General features: G+C 38.8%; 2 protein-coding genes across 2 annotated transcripts in view; one reads left to right on the forward strand and one right to left on the reverse strand.

Moving 5' to 3' along the window:
- The window catches only part of vps35 (VPS35 retromer complex component), a 42,872-nt gene extending 35,054 nt beyond the window's left edge, over nt 1-7,818 (forward strand). Inside the window, exons 14-17 of the mRNA XM_067402097.1 lie at nt 400-579; nt 804-1,043; nt 5,025-5,168; nt 6,771-7,818. Of these exons, the coding sequence (XP_067258198.1) occupies nt 400-579; nt 804-1,043; nt 5,025-5,168; nt 6,771-6,950 (744 nt within the window). The 3' untranslated portion in view covers nt 6,951-7,818. The remainder of the gene's footprint in view (nt 1-399; nt 580-803; nt 1,044-5,024; nt 5,169-6,770) is intronic.
- A 791-nt stretch (nt 7,819-8,609) lies between these two features.
- On the reverse strand, nt 8,610-11,572 carry hrh3 (histamine receptor H3). Its single transcript, XM_067400867.1, has 3 exons — nt 11,233-11,572; nt 10,982-11,148; nt 8,610-9,825 (listed from the first exon to the last, which is right to left on the reverse strand). Exons 1-3 carry the CDS (start codon nt 11,570-11,572, stop codon nt 8,911-8,913), a joined length of 1,422 nt encoding a protein of 473 aa, XP_067256968.1. The 3' UTR covers nt 8,610-8,910.
- Between the last annotated feature and the right edge of the window lie 8,724 nt (nt 11,573-20,296).

Genomic DNA, 20,296 nt, shown 5'->3' on the forward strand with positions numbered 1-20,296 from the left:
CTAACCTCTTGGCTTATGTACAGCTATCTGTTGTGTTCAGTGACTAATTGATTTAATGATGATTATCATTAAATTAATTGACTGTAATTTATAGAAACTGACAAGCATCCCTTCTTAGATCTCTGACACAGGAGAGAAATCATAAAGTCATTTAAGAAACATGATCCAAAAAACTTAAGACAATACAGTTTAATTGCCTTAAATTGAAAGCCTTTAAAGGATCACATTAGGCATCCACTGTGGTGAAATAAAAAGCGCACCTTTCCTTTCTCGTGGAAGTATGGTTACACAAGCCTCATCTGTCATATTTTCACACTTAATGAAATGCACTCACATTTGAATCACAGTTTATAATAGAAGAGATTTTTTTATATACATGTCTATCTTTCTCTTCCACAGGATGATAAATGGGAAAAGAAATGTCAGAAAATTTTCTCATTCGCCCATCAGACCATCAGTGCTCTGATCAAAGCAGAGCTGGCAGAGTTACCCCTGAGGCTCTTCCTCCAGGGGGCTCTGGCAGCTGGAGAGATCGGCTTCGAGAACCACGAAACTGTTGCCTATGAGTTCATGTCTCAGGTAGAGAAGCATTTTGATTAAATACCTGATAGATCACTCCCAAGATGATTAACGTGCATAGATTCTCTATCCTTCCCTCTCAGGTTCATTACTGTTCACAATGATACAGTAATAGCCTGAGAACAAGATAAGACTATATAAAAAATATATAAATATATATTACTTAGCATGGACTCATTCTCACATATTTATAGAAAAGTGACTTTCATTGCATGTGTCCCAAGGCATTCTCTCTGTATGAAGACGAGATCAGCGACTCAAAGGCTCAACTGGCTGCAATAACTTTGATCATTGGCACGTTTGAGCGTACACGGTGCTTCAGCGAAGAGAACCACGAGCCCCTGCGTACCCAGTGCGCTCTGGCTGCCTCCAAACTTCTGAAGAAACCCGACCAGTGCCGTGCAGTCAGCATTTGTGCCCACCTTTTCTGGTCAGGACGCAACACTGACAAGGGCGGAGAAGAGGTTGGTATATGTCTTCCACATTTTACCTCTTAAATGCATGACTGTTTCGCCAATCATTCTTACATATTCGGGTCTTTATCGACCTGGATCTATATCTAACACTGAAGGATCTCTACCTGTCGCAATAATATAAAACTCCTCGGATATTAGAATAACAATTACAGAAGAATAAAATAAATCGTATTTTGTTACGACAGCTTCACCAGATCCATCCAATAAGTTACAGTCATATTTGATTGCGTTCAGTACTTGATCTGCAGTAAATCGCTGAGCACTTCAGCATTGTGTATCAGACATCGCCACCTTGTGGAATAAAGGTGAATTGCACTTATTCTGTCATCTAAGATTCAATTATTGTTGTGCAGAAAAAATATACGTACACTCATACACACCTCGGGTCTTTTGCGACCCTATACAATTTTTACAAAAAATTAATACAAAAATAGGCATTCTTTTATAATTTTATGATTTTTTTCTTGTTATATTCTTTATAATGAATTGATTGAGGAATACCAAGAAGGTTGATTTCTAACTTTAAAAAATGAACGAAGAGGAGGGTAGTGAATGACGTCCCGGGTCACTAAAGACCCGTTGTATGCATTTAAGGTTTAAAGGGCCAAATGAAGTCTGGCATTCAGGAAATTTCATTTCTAATATGAGCAATTCTTTTGTGACTGTGAAGTAACTGACCTTTAGCTGTAATTGGATTGCAGGTTGTGTAAGTCTTATTGAATAGTCCTGAATGAAGTTATGACCCAGCCATGCCATGTTCATGCGCTTGGGGTTTTTTTCCAGTCGTGCCATAATCATGGCCGTAATCAATGTCTGATAATGAAAGAGGTTATTCTTACATAACCTGTTAGGTTTGGATCAGTCAGAATGATCATGTCTTAATACATCTCAGTGTGTGTCATTTCAGTTTTTTAGTGTCTTTCTGTGTGATCTTAGTAAGTTATTGTGGGCATTTGGCCATGACAAATGCTATTTTAGGTATGAAAATTAACGTGTGAGTAGGATTAGATATTCAGGTATTTGCTGTAATTTCTGAAGCTTCTAGAGGGTTTTTTCATTTTCAAGACTCTGTAGGTAGAAGATGTTCTAGTATTGAGTTGATAATAAAGGGTAAATTGCTCACAACTGTAAAATTTGGCCCCACCCACTGGCACATTATGGAATATAAAAAGGAGAGAAGAGAGATGGAGGATCACTAGACTAAAAATAGCATTACCATCTAAATGATCCTAATGCTAGGAAAGTGGTTTCTATTTGAACTACATGAATGTCTCAGTAGTGCATTTTTTGTTTGTTCGATGCATTTCACTGTGGATTTTTTGGTAAATCGAGCACAATTTCGGCACAGGCTTTGCAAACAGACCTTTACTGCAAGATACTGACCCAACAGTAATGCCACAACATGTAAGTAACTGTGTTGATTCTAATGCCCAATCTGTGATCAGTGAATTCTTATATGTAATGATTCATGTACAGTCAGATGTTCTTTGTCTCAAAATCGTTTATTTATTTTGCATCCAGGAATCAAACCAGTGACTAAACAATCAACTTCACATTGTTTCTCTTAGTAGCATGAAAATAAATCAATGACACTGTCTACACTGCACAATCAAGCTCTTATTTACATCATGTTTGAACTGTTAGTTATGATGAAAGCGTTCATGGATGCAAAAATCGAGTTGGATTGACGAGATCACAGCATTCATGTGCTCAGCAGACATGTATGTCATCGGTTGCAGCACACTGTGTTTGCCCACCATCTGGCAATCCTGTCGAGCTAGTGAGATAATTGGCAGTGGACAGGATCACACAGGCTAAAATGAAAACAGAACAGACATTTTAAAGTAGAATATACTGGGTGTAGCATTGTTTTTGGAGAAGCCACTTCAAGCCAGTACTTCAACTAAATCTCTAGAAACATATTATGGTAATTGTATGCTTTAGCTCCTTTCAAACAGCTACAGTGTTTAGTTACTCTTTGTTTAGTAAATTCAGGATTTAGATGATATTTGTGTATGGTTGTAAATAAAATATATCTGCGGCTGTTCTTACACATGCCAATCATTTATCTCACACTACTAGTTTAGCAATGGGGGTCTATTCCATTTATAGCACACACATCTATATAATGGACATGGATTCAGTCCTAATGATGTTTTGTGTGTGTGGGGTTGGTGATTCATGCTTATACGTGACTAGCTCCTGCATTGCACCACTGTGCCGTTTTGCAGTGCAGTGCGTTGGCTGTGATCGCCATGTTTATCTTTATAGTTTGCTGTATATATCCTCCTTTTAATATTCTATTTCAAAGGTTCCTAATTTTGTTTTGGAGGTTTCCTACAATGGCATCAAGCTATAGCAAGATGCATCCAAGGTCAAAAAAACTTTAATTTTCTAATAATATACACTGCAGCATCATGTCTTTTCTCAGTGTCTGAAATGGTTCTTTCAAAGATTCGGTTTCTCTAAACCCCTCTAATTTTAAGGGTCAGATTTACTAAACAGGGAAAATTAGCATGAGAACGAATTCCAAAAAAGCGCAGAGCAGATGGGAGTGGAAAGTTCTGCGCGTGATCTACTGACGACGTGCAAATTAAAGAACACAGACCGAGCCGGATCATTTCCATTATGACCAACACAATCTTCCAAGAGGAGTGCAAATTTTCATCTAGTTTGATAAATAATGGTGCAAATACCAGTAAATTGACTAGTGCAAACCTTGTTAAATCGCCTTGCATGATTCATTTAAATACTCTCCTCCCAGTATTTAAATTTAGCGTCTGAAAGGGAAACTCTTACAAATGCATATGCACTAAGGTCAGTTGCAAAAATAACTGCTTCCATGCCTTTCAAGCGCTAATTTTTCACTGCGTGTCTTTAGTAAATCCCGACAGTTGTTTTCTAACACACATAGAGGGTTTGCACTCGTGCAAGCTGGTAAATCTGGCCCCAAATGAGTTTTTTATGAGGAATTTTATTTTTTTTCACTCATATTCATTCTGTTTAGATCAGTGTACCACATACATATCACTCTGTGAGGTTCTTGGCATTAACGTTTATTAGATTCAAAGACGTGTTTAAAATGCATATTGCTGAATCCAGCAACTATAGGTAAAAGATTTGCCTTTCAATTATAAGACACAACTGTTAACCGAAGACAGTAAATTAATGAAGATGGAGAATGGTGTGCTTCAACACTTGGCCACTGGGTTCTCAGCTCTGTCGAAATAAAAATCCAGATTCTGATACTTATCGGACAGTGCGATTTAAAATTACTGCCAAAAATCGGGTGATATATCGGCCTTAACAGTATATCAGATGACTTGTCAACATGGCTGTGCACATTAGGGTGCATTGTATGTATTATTAAAACCTTTTAAAGTTTTTATGCAAAAAAAAGACTAGATTTAAGTTGTTCTTTAGGGACAAAACTTTCAGAATGTAATGAAATGCAGCGTAAAGTATATTTTACTTTGTAAACCACTGTGTAAACCACATCTTCTTTGCACTTTTATGCAAATTCAATGTTTAAAATAAAACCTCCCCTTGACCCACTCTGGTGTATATTATGACTGTATGAAACAAGAAGGTTGTCAGGTATATATTTTTGTCACAGTGTAGTATATTGTGCATTATAACTGACACTAATGACACAAAACACAGGGAACCTGATGTGGCAGGTGTGCTTATTTTCCTTTAGTATAGAGCGATAGAGAATGTTGTTGTGAGTGACTCATAAATGCATGTGGAGAGATAGGATCATGCGGTTTTCCTTCTCTCCTCTCCACAGCATGTCGTTGGGAGATATGTTGCCCCTAACAACAGAGCTTCCCAATCCAATTTGTAACCCCATACGCTGAAGTGTGGCACTTTTGCCAAGATAAAATGGAATAATTTGAGGCTATTCACCACAGTCAGAACTGAAATCTTTTTTTCCTTTCTTTTTTTCCCCCCTTCTTCTATTGTCAGATTCGTGATGGGCGGAGGGTGATGGAATGCTTGAAGAAGGCTCTAAAGATCGCTAACCAGTGCATGGACCCGTCTTTGCAAGTTCAGCTCTTCATCGAGATCCTCAACAGATACATCTGCTTCTATGAGCGAGAGAATGATGCGGTATGACCAGAGATGACCTTTTACCCTTGATAATTCACCCCTCATTCTTTTTCTTCGCTCTCTTTTACCTCTTATTACTTGCTCTCTTTAAACCTGTTTTATTTGCTCTGTCTCGCTTCTGATCTAACGTCTCTCACTCATTCGCACTTTCCGTCTCCATGCTCCACATTTTTATCTGGCGCAGGCAGCGCTAGATTATACTCTAACTCTCACTCAGCTGAGAGAAAGTGTCTGTATCCATGTTCAATTTGGCGAGATTGAGTCAGGACTTGCCAGAGCACATCGGGGGCACAGGGCAGCCAAGGCTAAGAGGAAGCACAAACAAACACGCACGCGGTTAAAGTCAAGGTGTGCCTATCAGTCGTCAGACTTATTACAGAGGTCGCTCTTGACATCTGAGCTTCATCCAGAGACAAGGGCCGCTTTAAATGTAGAAATAAATGGGAGAGACAAAACAAAAATAAATTCCCACACTGCATTTCATTGACACATTATCTGTCAATGTTTGTTCTGTCATTATTGTTTTGGGGATGGTTAAATAATTGTTGCCTGTGTATATGTGCATCAGAAATCGAATGCTTCCTTTAAATCCATAGACGGCGACACCAAAGTTATTTTTGTGTGCTTGTGTCTCTGGGTGTGTGAATTTACCTGAGGTGATTGTCTGGGTAAATTGCTCACAGAGCTTTCAGTAAGTGCTTTAGTGCTTGGCACAGTTTTTGCACCAAGTCTGCACTGAGAGCGAGAACGCTCGCACTTATAGAGACAAGATAAGCACAGTTATTATAATCAACAGAATATGTCTATGTCTGTACTGCAACGTCTTCAGTGTTTCCTACAGATTTTTCTATGTCCTCCAATTTTCTATAGATCTATCTATATACACTACTGTCAGTAAGATTTTTTGAAAGAAATCTTTTGTAAGACATCTAGTAAAAAAGATTAACATCTTGCTGACCCCAAATTTCATAAGGATAGTGCATCTGTAACAACACATTGTCATTGTCGTTTTGATGATGACATCGCTGAAAGTAATTAACTTGCAGTTTGAGTCCGATGTTGATTCAGTTTGATCAGTTCAGTAGGATTTGTCAGATTGAATCCAACCAGCAACTCCTCTTAACCTTCATTAAAAGAACCGATTCTTAAGAGTCATTTGTTAGTGAATCAGACAGCACTGGTCCTGCTGCAAGTTTTTGGTTCAATATAAATAGAACCAACTCATAAGACTCATTTGTTCATTTGTTGAATTGGACTACTGGTTGCGAATGTATATAGGCTTTTTGCAGCCCATGAGTATAACTCAATAGAAACATAGTTCTTGTCATTGTTTCATGGTGCACATTAATTAACGCATAGGACTAATACAAACTAATGCAAACTAATAAACTTGATGATAATCAGTAACCTTAGCTAATCACAAGAATCTTAAGATCTCACACTTTGTAACTAAGAAAAACCCTCAACACTGTCTTTGAACATTGCTTTATGTCTCTGTGATTTATTTATTTTTATTTTATTTATTTATTTTTTTTGCATATCCCGGTCAATCTAGATCAGCCTGAATTTACCCAGTCTGTTGTGTGTGTGTTTGTTTTACAGGTGACGGTCCAAGTCCTGAATCAGCTGATCCAGAAGATCCGTGAGGATCTCCCAAACCTGGAGGCCAGCGAGGAGACGGAGCAGATTAACAAACACTTCCACAATACACTGGAGCACCTGCGTCTGCAGAGAGAGTCACCCGAGTCCGAAGGACCTGCTTACGAAGGGCTGGTGCTGTAGGAGCCTCACACATCTACATTTATATATGTGTACACATGCATAGAGAGATATATGTATATGCCTACATGTGCACACCAGGGTATTCCAGCCAGGGGAAAAACAAAGCCAAACCCACCTGCCTCTCTACCCATTCCTCTTACTGCTCATACTTTCTGTCTGTTGTTTTTGTCCTTTGCCTGTCTGTCTTATTCTCTCTCTCCCCCTCCTTCCTCTTTCTCATTTCGTGAGGCGTTTTCTTGTGAATTCATTAGAGAACAGTGAATGCACTGCAGTCCTACTCTGTGCTTCCCTCAGACTTCCATTCCCTCTTCATACTATTGTTGCCATACAAATGAGCAAGAATAAAAACTATATATTAAAGAGGGAGAGAAAAAAAACTTTGTGTTGCTACACCACTTCCTTTCCCCGCCGGCCAAACCGGAGAAAAAAAGGCAGAGCTTTGAGCCATGCATTGTTGCGGTCTTTGTTCAGAGGACCTACACTTGATTCTACTTTGTTTTTTTCAGCATTAATATTTTAAACTCCATGCTGAATTAAAGACATTTGTGTAACTAATGAATAGTCTTGTTTCTCACCCTTTTACTTTACGGCAGACGCTTTGGTGGAGTGGGACAGTGTGTTGACTAATACATGGAATGGGTGAACGTGTATAGACTCTATTAATGAATGAGTAGCTGTGGCTGTGAATCGAAACAATGTCAGAAGCCTTCTCTTGCATCTTGTCTACTTTTTTGAATAATGATTCCCCCTCCCTTCATATATTGTATGTATAATCTAATTGTAAATCAGTTACAACAAAATATCATTGATTTCACGGCATTTGCACAAATAAAAACTATTAACCCCACATGCTTGTAGAAGTACTATTTTCTATAATTAAAGTCACTATGACAACGGAAGTAGTGGCAGATGTTTTTTTTTTTGTTTCGTTTTTTTACGTATTGACACGTATCAGAGTTTAACGAAATTTCGAAAAAGGAAAAAAAAAAATGTATGGCGGAGACCCAACTGTTGTTGAATTTTGAGATGTGGATGTTGCACTCAAAAATGAATGTCTGGCATATGTCACCAGAGAGAAGTCTGTTGATTTAACTGGAAGATCCAGCTGTGACATTTTGATTAAAATGAAATCCAATAATAGATGAAACATATATTCACAAAAAGATCTATAATAATATGCATTTAGAAAAAGATATACATTTTAATTTCATGCTTCCTTCAGCTGTTCCTTTTGTTAATAAGCATTTAATCCTTGAAGTCGGATTTTGAAGTGAATGTTGGTACAGGTATTGGTTATGATTTAATATAAGTATTAATAGTCTATAGGTTTTCTGACTCATTTTGTATCTGTCAGTTTAAACAATCTCAATGCATTTTACATCTTATTAGCGTTTATTAGATACAAGTATTCAGACTTAGCTATACGCCCTAAAAATAATCCATAATAAATTGGTTACCTTGATATGATAATTAGAAATGAGTCACTGTATTTAGTCCATCCCGCAGTTGCTAGGGGAACAACAGGCTTTGCCAGCAATCCCTGTACATCTGTCATGTAGAATCAGTATACAGTTATCACGGACAGTCTGCTCTATATCACCTCAATTGTTCTCATTGTAGAATGTGCTTTCAAAAGGTATTAGTCCATTATGTTCATAACATCACCAGTATGGTTTATTTTGAAATGTGATTTTTTTTTAATTTTTTAATTACTTTAATTACTACAAAGGCAAACATGGCACTGCGCTAGACACATTTGTACATAAATAAATAATACATCACTGAATTTGGAGGAAATATGGCTATGCCACGATTTCATACAAAAATGTAAATTTGAATAAGTGGATAAAAGGTCTGTCTTTTAAAATACAATGTAGACAAAGAAAATGTTGTGCTACTGTTCAGTACTGCTAGATACAAGCACATTAAACTGGGGGGAAATGTGGTCATCCTCATAAATTTAATACTTCTGGTCAATGTTCTGAGGTTGTATTTTTGTTTTGCTCAGACACAGTAATTTGCTGAAGGCTCTTTTAAAGCTGCTGTGGCACAGAGGATACAGGATTGGATTGATGGATGAGTTTATCCACAGCAGCCAGAACGAGATCTCATAAAGGTAGTGCTGGACACACTGACCGTGACATGCTGCCCGAATGATCATCAACAGCGTGTAGGGTGCCCAACAGAGTCCAAAAACACAAACTATTACAGCTAGGGACTTTGCCACCTTTTTATCTCTAGACAAGCGAAAGCGGCTGGCTAGACTGGCAACCGTATCAGGACGGTGTCTGTGTGATCCAGCTGAATGATCTACGTAATGAAACTGTGCCTCACTAGATGACAGGAGTCGCTCTCCAACCTGCAGAGGAGGCAAATCTGCAATAGTGCTGTCTCTTCGTTTTGTCTGTCTGCCATTGCCGAACTCGGCGGTGGACACCTTTGCAGTAGAAGCTAACCGACAGCACCGTGACCTCGAGGACAAATTTGCGACCCCTCTTTCCTCTACGGGCCTCACAAAAAACACACGCTGTACATCGCCGGCTCTGAGCGGCCTCATCTTGAAGCTCCTAAGCCGAATGTAAGTCAGCTTTTCTTCTCTGACTGCACATCTGTTGCGGATGTTGACGTAAATGCTGAGGTTGAAATAAGTGACACTTATGAAAGGTGTGAAGAACTCAACAGTTGAGGCAGTCATCAGAAAATACCAGTTGAAGTAAAATTCGGCATAGCACTCTCCATCTGGTACTACACTTCCTCCTACGATGTGTTCCCAACTGATAATAGCTGGACCATAAAGAAGGAACGCTGCCAGCCACACGCAGAGCATCTTCAAAACAGCCTCTCTGGTGATCCCCTTCTGGCAACGGTAGCTCACCTGCAAAACACAATTATAACTGAATTAATATGCATTACACTTGGGACTAGACAAACAGAACAAAAGAACGACAGATGTATGGATGGACGGATGGAATTTGTACTAAAAAATAAAATGTCATCTTTTCTCAGGTTGCCAGATAAAATAAATAAATGTTATGATTAAATGGATGTCACAGTGCATTTATCACGGAGGCAGACGCAAGGGCTTTTGTGCGCTGCTGCATACTGGGATATAAATAAATGATGACAGATGATTATCAAGTGTAAAAGTGTGCATGGCATTTGTAGGTCTGCACTCACTGTCTGTCCAAATAATTATGTATGTATGTGATGTAAAAACATGTTTGTGTTGGATTGATTCGTCTTTATGTCACCAACTGGTTCCTTAATGAAACTGTAAAAACAATGGAAGTGATGCTTGTTTTATGTGGAAACCACATACAATCTAGCATTTCTCATTTTCAATGTTACCATGCTTTTTTGTTTTATTCTCAATGCACTAAAACATTTGTCATTGGGCAATTTCCATCAATTCTAATATTGTGGTCTGTAAATGAAGCCATTTATCACTTGCTTGTTAATCTGATTTATTTATGTTCAAAGACAATGGTGTTCTGGACAATGGACCAGTAAAGTATAATCTCTGTATTGTACTCCATACTTTGAAAACATTCACAATGTTAAAGCAAAAATTCACCCAGAAATGAAAACTTTCGTCATTTACTGTACTGATTCGATCAATATAGCCTAATATATATATATATATATATATAACTATTAGGTCTAAAACTTGACTTTTATTGCGTGGACAAAAACACAGACATTCTTCAAAATATGTGTTTTCCACATACGAATGTAGGAGCGCTCAAATGTCATAGTTAAACTGTATTTCCAGCACATAAAAATATAGGTTTAAAATATAGCACTCAAAAATAAAGGTTCCAAAGGGGTTTCGCAGTGATGCCATTAAAGAAATGATTAGTTCCTTAACCTTTTAGTAAGCAGCTCAGAGCCAGTTTAGCTTGAAGAACATTTTACTAATTTAAAGAACCTTTTTCCACTTATTAATAACCTTTTCTGTAATGGAAAGCTTTCATGGATGTTAAAGGTTCTTTGAGGAACTATAGATGGGTGTGTGTTTGCGATGCACTCACCGCTTTAGTGACGGACTGAAACCTGTCGAAACTGATGAGCACGATGTTGAAGACTGAAGCGGTGCATAGCATATAATCCACTACCAGCCACAGTTTACACAGCCCTCTGCCCAGCCTCCACTCACCCGTCAGGACATAGGGGATATACACGGGGATGCAAAACCCGCCTGAAAATCCATAACACAGCTACATTTAAACACAATGCAGAGTTAAAACAAAAGCTGACATGCAAACCGTCATCAATCACTCACCGACAAGAAAGTCCGCTATGGCCAAATTTAAAAAGAAAAAGTTGCCTTGTGTGCGTAAACTTTTCTCGACTACAAAAGCTAAAATGACAAGCGCGTTTCCGAGAACCGTGGCAAACACCAGCAGTGTCATGAGAACAGAAAGAAATATTGAGGTGGTTGGAGTGAACTGGCCATACTGTGCGCGCCGGTTATCAAACGTGTTCAAGTCGCCGACACTAGACGCGTTTTCTCTCTCCAGCCCCGTCCAGTTGGACGACTGCGGATTTCCTGATTTCCAAATGAATGAAACAGCCGTAGGTATCCCGGGAGAGTGAGCCACGGACAATAAAGAGGACTGCATGGTGTTGCAGCCGCTTTACTTTGTCAACAATCAATTATGCATGACAGTCAGCGCAAAGCTGCCGAGCCATCCGCGCGCCCGACAGTGGCCGTGTGCTACTTGTTCACAGTTCGGCGAGCTGCGCGGGCTGTCAGAGGTTTTATACCGACGGGGCACCACGCGTTCATTGGCTGATTATTATTTAACGCTGCTCGGCCTGATGGCGATGCCTGCGTAAGTGTTCATCCAGTATTACTTAAGAGTGTCAAACGCCCATCTCATGTCATCGATGTTATGCATCTCTGTGATAACAACCCAGTTTGCTGTATCACCACCTCCCACCACACGCTTAATTTGAGCAAAATTGGTTTCAAAATCAGATTTGTCCTTCTCTGTTGAACAAAAAAGATGAATTAATTGTTTGTCTTATAGTTTGTTCAGCTGGGTGGTCAACTTGTCTCTTTCCCTGGCAAGCCTTAAAGGTGCAATAGGTGATTCTCTTCAGAACTGTTATGCTAGTTGATAGCGATTACTATGATAAACGGTCTACATGTTAAAGTCCCCCTGTAGTCAAATATTTTATCCCTTAAAGGTGCCCTAGACTCAAAAATTGAATTTACATTGGCATAGTTAAATAACAAGAGTTCAGTACATGGAAATGACATACAGTGAGTCTCAAACTACATTGTTTCCTCCTTCTTATGTAAATCTCATTTGTTTAAAAGACCTCCGAAGAACAGGTGAATCTCAACATAACATCGACTGTTACGTAACAATCGGGGTGTACGCCCCCAATATTTACATAATGCCAGCCCATGTACAAGGGATTACACAAGCCAGTATTAACGTCTGGATCTGTGCACATGAAGCATCAGACTAGGTAAGCAAGAACAATAGCGAAAAATGGCAGATGGAACAATAATAACTGACATAATCCATGATAGCATGATATTTTTAGTGATATTTGTAAATTGTCTTTCTAAATGTTTTGTTAGCATGTTGCTAACAAATGTGGTTAAATTTACCATTGTTTATTACTGTATTCACGGAGACAAGAGCCGTCGCTATTTTCATTTTTAAACACTTCCCAGCCAACATAGCATGGTGGGCCCCTGGGCAGCCTAACTGGGGCCCAGACTTTTTTGTCCACGGTTTCCATGGAGGCCCCACATGGGTTAGCCAAGATGAACTGAACACTGCTTAGTGTGCACACTACAGGCTGTTAAATGAAACAGAGAAACAACAAGAACTACGACTTCAGCCACAGCCTTCGATGAAATCAACTGAAGATAAAAGACATTAAATCTCTGAAGATCTGATTAAACAACTCCACAAACAGCATTACCAGCTTCACTTATTACTAACCAGACTGACTTTATTTCTGACATACATCTACAAAAGTTGTTATTGAGAATTACCAGAGGTTTAGATGTTGATGATTTGTTGAAAATACGTTTGGTTTGATGTCGCCGTGATCAAGGTCAGCGCTTACTTCAGTTAAGCAGTTTGACTCTTGACTGTTTTAGTAATAATGTTTCTTTGGCTGCTCTTGCTGTTTGTTATGGCAAGAAAAGCAAGAGACAATATGTTTAGCTGTTGTCGGCTGTTCAATGATATGAATCTAATTGTTATCATGTTATGGCTTTGTTCAATGATCTAATGACTGAGCTTTAAATTAAAAATGTTATTAATTTTGTTCTGGATCTTCTCCAGAACAACTAAAAAAAAAGTTACAAAAATCAGAGCAGAAGAATAAATCTGAAAAATACAATGTACATTAAATCCTTTAAAACATCTGCAAAATTTATTCACACACATGCATGAAGAATCAGCGTATGAATCTCAACAATGGTGACATCTGTGAAAAAATCTGTGAGGATTTCCAGTCAGGATTTAGACCATACCATAGTACTGAGACTGCTCTCGTTAGAGTTACAAACAATCTACTCTTATCATCTGATCGTGGCTGTATTTCTCTGTTAGTGTTATTAGATCTCAGTGCTGCTTTTGACACTATCGATCATACCATTCTTTTAAAAAGACTTGAAAACTATATTGGCATTAGTGGAATTGCTTTGGCATGGTTCAAATCGTACTTATCTGACCGTTATCAGTCTGTGGTAGTTAATGAAGAGATGTCGTATCGATCACAGGTTAAATATGGGGTACCACAAGGCTCAGTATTAGGACCGTTGCTTTTCACTCTGTACATGCTGCCCTTAGGAGAGATAATTAGGAAGCATGGTGTTAGTTTTCACTGCTACGCTGACGATACTCAGCTCTATATTTCCTCGCGCCCTGACGAAACCTACAAATTCACAAAACTAACAGAATGCATAGCTGACATTAAAAACTGGATGACAAGAAATTTCTTATTATTAAATTCAGAAAAAACTGATATCCTAATCTTTGGACCAAAAACTTCCTCACGAAAAAACCTTGAATACTCTCTAACACTTGACGTGTGCTCCATTAAACCTTCGTCCTCAGTTAGGAACCTGGGTGTGCTCTTTGATACCAATCTTTCATTTGAAAGTCATGTTTCTAGTATCTGTAAAACCGCCTTCTTCCATCTAAAAAATATATCTAAATTACGACATATGCTCTCAATGACAAATGCAGAACAGTTGGTTCATGCATTCATGACCTCAAGACTAGATTACTGTAACGCTCTACTGGGTGGTTGTTCTGCTCGGCTTTTAAACAGACTACAGTTGGTCCAAAATGCGGCAGCTAGAGTTCTTACTAGAACCAGAAAGTATGACCATATTAGCCCAGTTCTGTCAACATTACATTGGCTCCCTATTAAACATCGTATAGATTTTAAAATCTTGCTACTTACTTATAAAGCTCTAAATGGTTTAGCTCCCCAGTACCTAAGTGAGCTCTTAATGCATTATAGTCCTTCACGTTTATTGCGATCTCAGAATTCAGGCCAGTTGATAATACCCAGAATATCAAAATCAACTGAAGGCGGCAGATCCTTTTCCTATTTAGCACCTAAACTCTGGAACAATCTTCCTAGCATTGTTCGGGAAGCAGACACACTCTGTCAGTTTAAATCTAGACTAAAAACACATCTCTTTGCTCTTGCATACACATAACACAATATCAATACATTAACATTTTTCAAATCCGTTAAAGGATTGTTACGCTGCAATATTTAGGTCGGCCGGAACCGAGAACATTTCCTATAACACTAGATATACCTGTACATCAGAATAAGAATGGCATCTACGCTAATATCTGTCTCTCTGCTTATCCTGAGGTTTGCCGGGTGCTGGATTCAGGCCGTATCCAGATCAAATGGAGAACCTGTGTCTGGACCTGACTACAACGTAGCCCAGGAGACAATGGGCCTACAGACCCAGTTCTGGCTGCATCTATAATTCAGATTTTTAATCCCCGTATCCGCTTACATATATTTATATATAATCTATTTTTAATCTCTATAATAAAAATGTATAATTCAGATTTTGATCTCCATATCCATTTACATATATTATATATATTTTCCAAGGGGTTTTTTCCCTCCTAGGACTTTTTTCCCAGTGCTAGCACGCTGGGTTTTTCTCCTAGGGGGTTTTTTCCACCCCTGGAAGTCAGCCGACATTGGCTTAATGTAGCACCATCTTGTATATGTTACATATTACCACGCTTGTTTGTACAGCTTATTTTTAACCATTTCCCTTTTTTCTGTGCTTCTAATATGTAAAGCTGCTTTGAAACAATTACCAATTGTAAAAGCGCTATATAAATAAATTTGACTTGACTTGACATGCTTCATGTTGCAATGCATTCTGGGTGCCTCATACAAAACCCATCCATGGCTCCCAGAATGCATTGCAGCATGAAGCATGTCACCATTGTTGAGATTCATATGCTGATTCTTGATGTCTGTGTGTAAGTGAATCTTGCAGAAGGTTTGAAGTGTTTAGTGAACAATATATTTTTCAAACTTTCTGATTAAAATGTTTTTATTGTTGTAATTCAAGGAAAGATCCAGCACAAAGTTAATCACATGTTGCTCATAAAAAGCTCAGTCATTAGATCAGTGAATTAAGCCACTAAATGAGTATATGACTATATTTTTATCATTAGTGGCTTAATTCATCACATTGTTTCTTGTTTTTCTTGCCATAACAAACAGTAAGAACAGCCAGAGAAACACTAAACTAGTCAAGAGTCAAACTGCCTAACTGAAGTAAGCGCTGACCTTGATCACTGTGACATCAAACCAAATGTTTTTTCAACAAATCATCAACATCTAAACCTCTGGCAATTCTCAATAACAACTTTTGTAGATGTATGTCAGAAATAAAGTCAGTCTGGTTAGTAATAAGTGAAGCTGGTAATGCTGTTTGTGGAGTTGTTTAATCAGATCTTCAGAGATTTAATGTCTTTTATCTTCAGTAGATTTCATCGAAGGCTGTGGCTGAAGTCGTAGTTCTTGTTGTTTCTCTGTATTTCAGTGATTCTGCTCATTATCACCTAATTATCTCATTAACTCCAGCATGTTTCTGTGTTTCATTTAACAGCCTGTAGTGTGCACACTGAGCAGTGTTCAGTTCATCTGGGCTAACCCATGTGGGGCCTCCATGGAAACTCTGGACAAAACTGTCTGGGCCCCAGTTAGGCTGCCCAGGTGACACCCATCTGGGCCCACCATGCTATGTTGGCTGGGTTGCAGTCTGTATAATTCATAAACACAACTTCATTCTTTATAAATCTCTCCAACAGTGTAGCATTAGCTGTTAGCCACGGATGACAGCCTCAAATTCACTCAGAATAAAACGTTAACATCCAAATAAATACTTTACTCACATAATTCGAAGCATGCATACAGCATGCATGACGAACATCTTGTAAAGATCCATTTGAGGGTTATATTAGCTGTGTGAACTTTGTAAATGCGCTGTAATCAGGCTGTAATATAGTTGACAGCTGGTGTGGCAGGGAGCACGCGATTTAAGGGTGCGGCTCGCTGCTAAATCAGTGCATTGTTAATGATGCCCCAAAATAGGCAGTTAAAAAAATTTATTTAAAAAAATCTATGGGGTATTTTGAGCTGAAACTTCACAGACACATTCAGGAGACACCTTAGACTTATATTACATCTTAGTTAATGATATGCTAAAGCCTGCCGGCACGTTGTTGTGATTGGTTACAAGGTAGTCTGTGACGTCACAAACACCACCGATTTCAAACTGCAGTTTTAAACATAAAATACTCAGCAATGGGGCTGACTTATGAATTTGCACATGGTTCGTCTTAAAGCATATTAAAACACTACATAGACATATAAACAACATTAAAACTTGATTTTCACCACAGGGGGTCTTTAATAAATATACTGCATATCTTCTGTGGAAGGCGTAGGACCATACAATGTTCGTTTAATCATTGTGTTCGGTCCGAATGTTTTGATAGCATCTGTTCCCTGTCAGTCAACCTGTGTTTAAACTGCGCCCGGGCACGGTACGGAGCAATCACACTATTCAAACGAAGCAGGCTTTTGGGGTCAAACGTGCTTGGGCATGAGCGCCTAGTGTGAGTACATTCTTAGAAAGGGCTAAAAAAAAAAAAAAAAAAAAAAACGACAAAAAAAGGCTGGATCATAAAAGAGCTAAAACTCCGAATTATTATTGCCGTTGCTTTTAAGGGTCTGAAAGATGATGCCATGGTTCCAGTATTTCTTTTGGACAGGTAGGTACATGGTATGATTTGATTTTGATGTGTTTTGATAGTTATATGTAGCTTATGCAGTTTGTGTACCTTTACCAATTAGCTCAACGACAGCAGCACCCAGCATCTAATCGGTAACTATTATGTTTTTTTAAAGTTACAAGCAAACTACAACATCCACACCTCTGATGCATGGATTCGTGAGGCCACCATCACCAGATGTTTGGGCCATTTGTTTTTGAATCTTGCTACAAACAATGAGTAAAATGTTTCCTCCTTCAAAAAAAAATACCCTCAGCGTCCCTGCGGGTATTGTGCATGCTGTCCTTAGCATGAAAGATGGCCGTCGCCATCTTGGCTGCGCATAACTCCTAGAAAACCGAAAATGGGCAAAGAGGCAGGACGTGGATGGGGCTGAGGTGCCTGGTTGCCGAAACCACGCCCACCTAGCTCAACGTGATCAAGTTAGCTCAGGCTATTTATCTATCTTAGATACTATCTAAAACATTAACAAAGATAATAAATTATACTTCATTTGAAAGTTCGAAGGGTTTATTATCAACGATGTCTGTTTTATGTTATAGATGCTCCAGCAACAGTGATATTGTAATTTGTGTCACATTAATTGGTTTCATTGCAGGTGAGTGATAATTCAACTATATGCAATGGACAAAGAGTATTTTGCTACTCATCTTGATTGGTGGACTTTAGCGTAAAGGGGATGTTATGATTATATGCCTGAGGCCCTAGGCTTGGACCCTTCGCTAAGCCCCGCCCTCCTTAGTTACTGTTGCTACGCCTGTCAAGCTTTCGAGCCAGGCAAGTCATTTACAGTGTGTATGCACCGGTGTCAGACATTTTCAAGGAGATAATTAGTCATTTTTGGCGAACAGGTAAAATAGTGAAATTTGTGAAAATAACCTAATAATTATAAATCAAACAGCTTATCCATAAGTCTTGTGGAAGACGTTAGCCTGACCACTTTGCAATGATAACATTCTCCCGCTTATAATTTTAGCACGCCAGGCTAACGTTACTCCGTCTTGCCTTTAATCATATTATTTCACGTTAAAATACGCTATATGCATTATGAACAAAGAACCGTCATTATTTCCAAGCAACGATGTGCTGAGTTAGCTAGCTAGCTAACCTACCCGGACTTACTGCATATGCACACATCAATATTACATCATTGTCGTTATGATAAATAACACACAATTACTGTACTTGCATTATTGTTAAGGGTAGGTTTAGGGCTGGGGAAAGTGTAGATGTTAAAGGGCACCTATTATGCCCCTTTTTACAAGATGTAATATTGGTCTTGGGTGTCCCCAGAATGTATTTGTGAAGTTTCAGCACAAAATACCCCACAGTTAATTTATTATAACCATTTGAAAATGTCATTTTTGGGGCCTGTTTTAAAAAGAGCTGTTTTGGTGTGTACCACCTTAAATATAAATGAGTTGCATATCCCCGCCCTGCCTTTGGATGAGGGCGTAACTTGCATACCTATGGCAATAACCAGTCGGTGAAGCAGAATGGCTGAGAGTGAGAGACCCGCTGTTTTGTATGGCATTCAGCCGTACATGTTTGAACCGGAATCAGACCCAGATGATGAAGAGACTCCGGCAGTAGAAACACAATTGAGAATGGAGCAGGACGTCTCTGAAAGGTTATTTGATACATTTATGTAACGTTACTTATAGAGTTTTAATCGCGCCCCTTTTGCAATTATGGATGTGCAACACACACACACACACACTGTGATAACGTTCGCGCAATTTTTTGAAACTACAAACAGGAATACTGTGATAACGTTTGCTAAGTACGTTAGATACACACTATACAAACAAGGTTTAAATTATATACACAGACAGTCACCAGGGCTCTCAAGTCTCATGCATTGGGCGTGAGACACACGCATTTCAACCCGCTCACACGCCACACCTTGTATTTCTCACGCAGAGAAATCTCCAGGATAACGCACAAGTTGCGCCGCTATTAGATGAATCAATCAAGCGAGTTCCCCATAGAGTTCAGAAGGCCCTGCCACGCACCAGTTAATCTAATAACAAAATAGCTACCGGACAGCCAATCAGAAAATAGAATTGCTGTATCCGGGTAAGATTTAGATATTCCCGCCACAATTCCAACGATACTTGAACGACACATTCTGTGATTCACGGGCTCGCTCACTGATTCAGATGCTCGCTTAAGTAGTTAGAAGAGGACATCTGTCAGTCACATTGATTCACATCTGGCTACAGACTGATCGTGATTGATATGGGACCATATCCTATGAGTACAGTAAGTCATCTTTGTGTCCAGGCAGCTGGTAGGTTAGTTATCAGTTTGTCCAGAGTACTTTACGTGAACTTTCCTAGCTAGTAGGGATGGGCATTTTTCCAAAATATTGTATTCGAATATTTGGGCTAATAAAAAAACGAATATTCATGTATTTAAAGCTGCAGTCTGCAACTTTGTGTTAAAAATTTACAAAAATTATATAATGAGAATATACAACATGAATCCATTTTCCAAACCGTGTTTTTGTCTTATCCTGAATCATTATGGTACACTTATAATAAGTGTTTATATTCAGACTATTTCAGACCTGACTGGTAGGACACGCCACAGAGTATCACAGTACCTGCGTGACTCGCCATAGACATACACGGAGAAAAGTAGCTCCGGCTAGAATGTTCCTCCGCAAGACGTGTGCTGTTCTGTTTATTAATCGCTAGAGGGCCAAAAATCGCGGACAGCAGCTTTAAATTACGATTATTTTGAGAAAATGAGAATTTTGTTTTTAAACATTTTTTTATTCAAGTTGTCATCGCCATTTCTGAACAAACTTATTAGGTAATATACAAAACAGGTTTAAGCCTAAAGAACAAGCATTATAAGCTCAAGCAGTGACCGGGAAAAACACTGCAGAACGTAATGTATATATAATGTACACTAGAATCAGAATATGGTTACCATGTTTATCACTAGAAGTCCCAGAGAGCAGCCATTTGGCTTTTCTACCTATAAAACCCGCAGGACAGCCGATGGGCT

This window comes from Chanodichthys erythropterus, chromosome 11, assembly GCF_024489055.1.
Source record: "Chanodichthys erythropterus isolate Z2021 chromosome 11, ASM2448905v1, whole genome shotgun sequence".
Lineage (NCBI taxonomy): Eukaryota > Metazoa > Chordata > Actinopteri > Cypriniformes > Xenocyprididae > Chanodichthys > Chanodichthys erythropterus.

Bases quoted from the DNA above. Each gene is read 5' to 3' on its own strand.
- hrh3 (XM_067400867.1), bottom strand. From the start codon at position 11,572: ATGCAGTCCTCTTTATTGTCCGTGGCTCACTCTCCCGGGATACCTACG. The intron at 11,149-11,232 runs GTGAGTGATTGA...ATGGATTTTCAG, and splicing joins CATAGCGGACTTTCTTGTCG to GCGGGTTTTGCATCCCCGTG. The intron at 9,826-10,981 runs GTGAGTGCATCG...TGTGTTTTGCAG, and splicing joins TTCAGTCCGTCACTAAAGCG to GTGAGCTACCGTTGCCAGAA.